Here is a 2,950-nt window from a genome sequence, read left to right as displayed (position 1 = left end):
ACAACCACCTAACCCGAGCGATTGCATCGCCACAAACCCAGAATCACATACGCAACCCAACCCATGATCTGCACAACCTCATCGTCGGCGAGATCATGCAATCCGTTGCACCATCTCCCCCTTAAATTCAGACCACCGCCAAGGCTTCCTCATCCACAACAAACACAAGTCACCATTGTGCTGCTAGCAAAGCCCTCCCTCCCATCAATCTCCATAGAAGACACAAATCCCTTCTGTCGGCGATGGGGTTCGTCGACGAGTACAAGCAGGTGCAGGCCCACAGCAACAAAAAGTTGCACGTGATCCACACCAACGACAAGAAGCAGATGGTGACCTCCCTTGAGCAGTACGAGTGCGACCTCAGGCTCCAGCGGCACAAGATCATCGGAATTGATCTGGAGTACACCAACGAGCCTGATGAGACGCGGAAACCTGCCCTCCTCCAACTCCCCGTCGGCAAGACTCAGCCGGTGCTGCTCTTCCAACTAAGCGCCGCTAAAAGGTGCACCGTCTTCGACAACTTCCTCGCCGACCCCAGGTACACATTTGTTGGCTTCCCCGTCGGCGGTGACAAAACCAGGTTCGAGCACGTCAATCCGGAGGTCGCCGACTTCGTCGACATCCAGAAGGAATGGAGTGTGCCCGAGGCCACAAAGGAGTTGGAATCCCTTGCAGACGTCACCGGCATGCTCGTCGACGACTACTACAACAACATGAAGAATAAGATCACCAATGAAGAACACAAGCGCTGGGACTCCCTGCCTCTAGTCATGATGCACATCGAGTATGCAACAAAGGACGTGTACATAATGTACGAGATATGAAGCGCATCATCCTCACCCAGGATGGCTTCGCCGCGCAAAGCTGGAGAAGGAGGAGCCCCCCAAGAAGCGCGCCAGGAGCTGGGAAGACTTCGCGTGGTGAAGAAGCAGACCGTGTTGGCCAAGAAAGTATCTCCAACATTGCTCGAGTCGTTTTAGATTTATCATCATATTTGCTTTCTGTTGTTTGCTTATGTAAAGTTAGTTTGCTTGTGATTGTTTGCCTTTCCAGAACTTAGTTTATGTGTCATACAAAATGGTTTGCAATGATGCACTTTGCTTATGTTATGAAGAAGTTTATTTCAATTACAAAACTAGAGTTCAACATTAGAACATACTGCAGTGCACATTGTTGGCATTCTGGGAACCAGGGTACCCAGACTTGCCTGCCTGCAGCCCACAGTGTGTCTCCATCGACGGCCTGGTATGGCCCATCTTTGGCATCAACATGACAAGACCCTCACGAGAGGCCAAGCCTTGCGAGGCAGACGACACCTAGACCTCCGGAGGGAGCGGGCTCCCCAGGCGGCCTCCCGAGGAGCGGAGATTCCTATGCAAGCGCCTACCTCATGAGGTTTGTGTGACGCAAGCCATGACGACCAAGGCTAGGCGGGCGCCAGCAGGCGCAGAGCAGTAGGTTTCCTCTTTGGTGCTAAGGAGGCAAGCGCAGGCGCGGGGTCGTGAGGAATCAGCCAAAGGTTTCCCTTCCCGTGCAACGAGACCAAGACCCCCAGGACGGTAGGATGGATTTCATCGCCGAGCCCACCACGACGTCATGAGCAGAGGCTTTGCAGGCGAAGACAACCTTTCATCAGGATAAGATGTACTACTTGTCTCCCTTAGAACTTGGCCACTGTGGGATCCCTTCCCACCTTCGTTTTGGAGGAAGAGGACTGAGGCCACTATAAATATAGCTTAGCCACCACCGTAGGAGGGGATCCGGAACCCGAACCCTCACGGTCACACCCACACAAGAACTGACCTCCCGAGGTTGTTCTTCCTCTGTACAAGTTCATCTTCAGCCCCTCGCGAGGCTAATTCACCCCAAAGTAGGAGTAGGCTTACACCGCAAGGTGGCCCGAACCTGGTAAACTGCCCTATCTCTTCCCTTTTCCGTTCATCGATCTAGGCCATGAGAGCGACGCATTCGTTGGCTGGAGAGGTTGAGTTCTTCGCACACGCCCCAGAGTTTGAACCTTTCTTGGGTCTGTTGAGCCCCGAATCCGACATTTGGCGTGCCAGGTAGGGGCGTATCGAAGGGTTGCCTTCTCACCAGTCGCGCTTTGCCCTTGCCACTTGGTTCCCATGGCAGGCGTCGCTCTCCTTGCCGAGCAGCCGGGCACGTTTGGGGGCATCGCTGGCATCCGAGCTTTCTCCCTCGCTTTGCGGCGGTTGCAATGGCCACCAAAGTTCAAGCCAGAGTTGCCGCCTCGATATGATGGCGCGGCGGACCCCGCGGAGTTGATCCAGGTGTATGCGGAAGCCATCTGGGTGGCGGGCGGTGACGACAAGGTCATGGCAAATTGGCTCCCTATGGCTCTTATTGGTGTGCCGCACGCGTGGCTCCTCAACCTGCCGGAGTCCTCAGTGGCCTCCTCGGAAGAGCTGCGCGACCTGTTCATCATGCGCTTCTCGGCGCCAGTGCCCCACGCCTTCGCGGCCATCCTTGGCAGGTCGCAAGCGCCGGCTCAGACCGCCACATCAAGCAGTTCTTTCGCTAGGAGGGGGCCGCCCAGTCGTGGCGGGGGTCCCCTCAAGGCTGGGCGGCGCCCAAGGCCGACCTCACCTTCGACTCCAGGGATCATCCCAAGACCACGGCCAGCGCTGGGTGCGCTGCCTATGCTTTGGACCCCCACTATCTGCAACATACCAGTCACCAGGACCCTCATCGACGGTGGCGCCAGACTCAACGTCCTCTCTGTGGACGCATTCGGCCTACTTCATGTGCCTCATGGCCGGCTCCTCCCCACCAAGCCCTTCTTTGTGGTCGTGGACGGCTCCACTTGTCCCCTGCGGCAGATCCGCCTCCCCGTCACCTTCGGTACGCGCAACAACTACTGCACCGAGCTCATCGACTTCAACATCGCCCGCATTGGGCTCCCGTACAACGCCATTCTCGGGTACCCGGC

The 2,950-nt window shown here is 56.5% G+C and overlaps 1 protein-coding gene across 1 annotated transcript; it reads left to right on the top strand.

Moving 5' to 3' along the window:
* The first annotated feature begins 242 nt into the window (after positions 1-242).
* Positions 243-824, top strand: LOC141040916 (uncharacterized). Its single transcript, XM_073507030.1, has one exon. The coding sequence runs from the start codon at positions 243-245 to the stop codon at positions 822-824; it is 582 nt and encodes a 193-aa protein (XP_073363131.1).
* The last annotated feature ends 2,126 nt before the right edge of the window (positions 825-2,950 follow it).

The sequence above is a fragment of the Aegilops tauschii genome, chromosome 2 (genome assembly GCF_002575655.3).
Source record: "Aegilops tauschii subsp. strangulata cultivar AL8/78 chromosome 2, Aet v6.0, whole genome shotgun sequence".
Lineage (NCBI taxonomy): Eukaryota > Viridiplantae > Streptophyta > Magnoliopsida > Poales > Poaceae > Aegilops > Aegilops tauschii.
The sequence above is the reverse complement of the archived record's forward strand: the minus strand, read 5'-3'. Positions and strand labels throughout refer to the sequence as shown.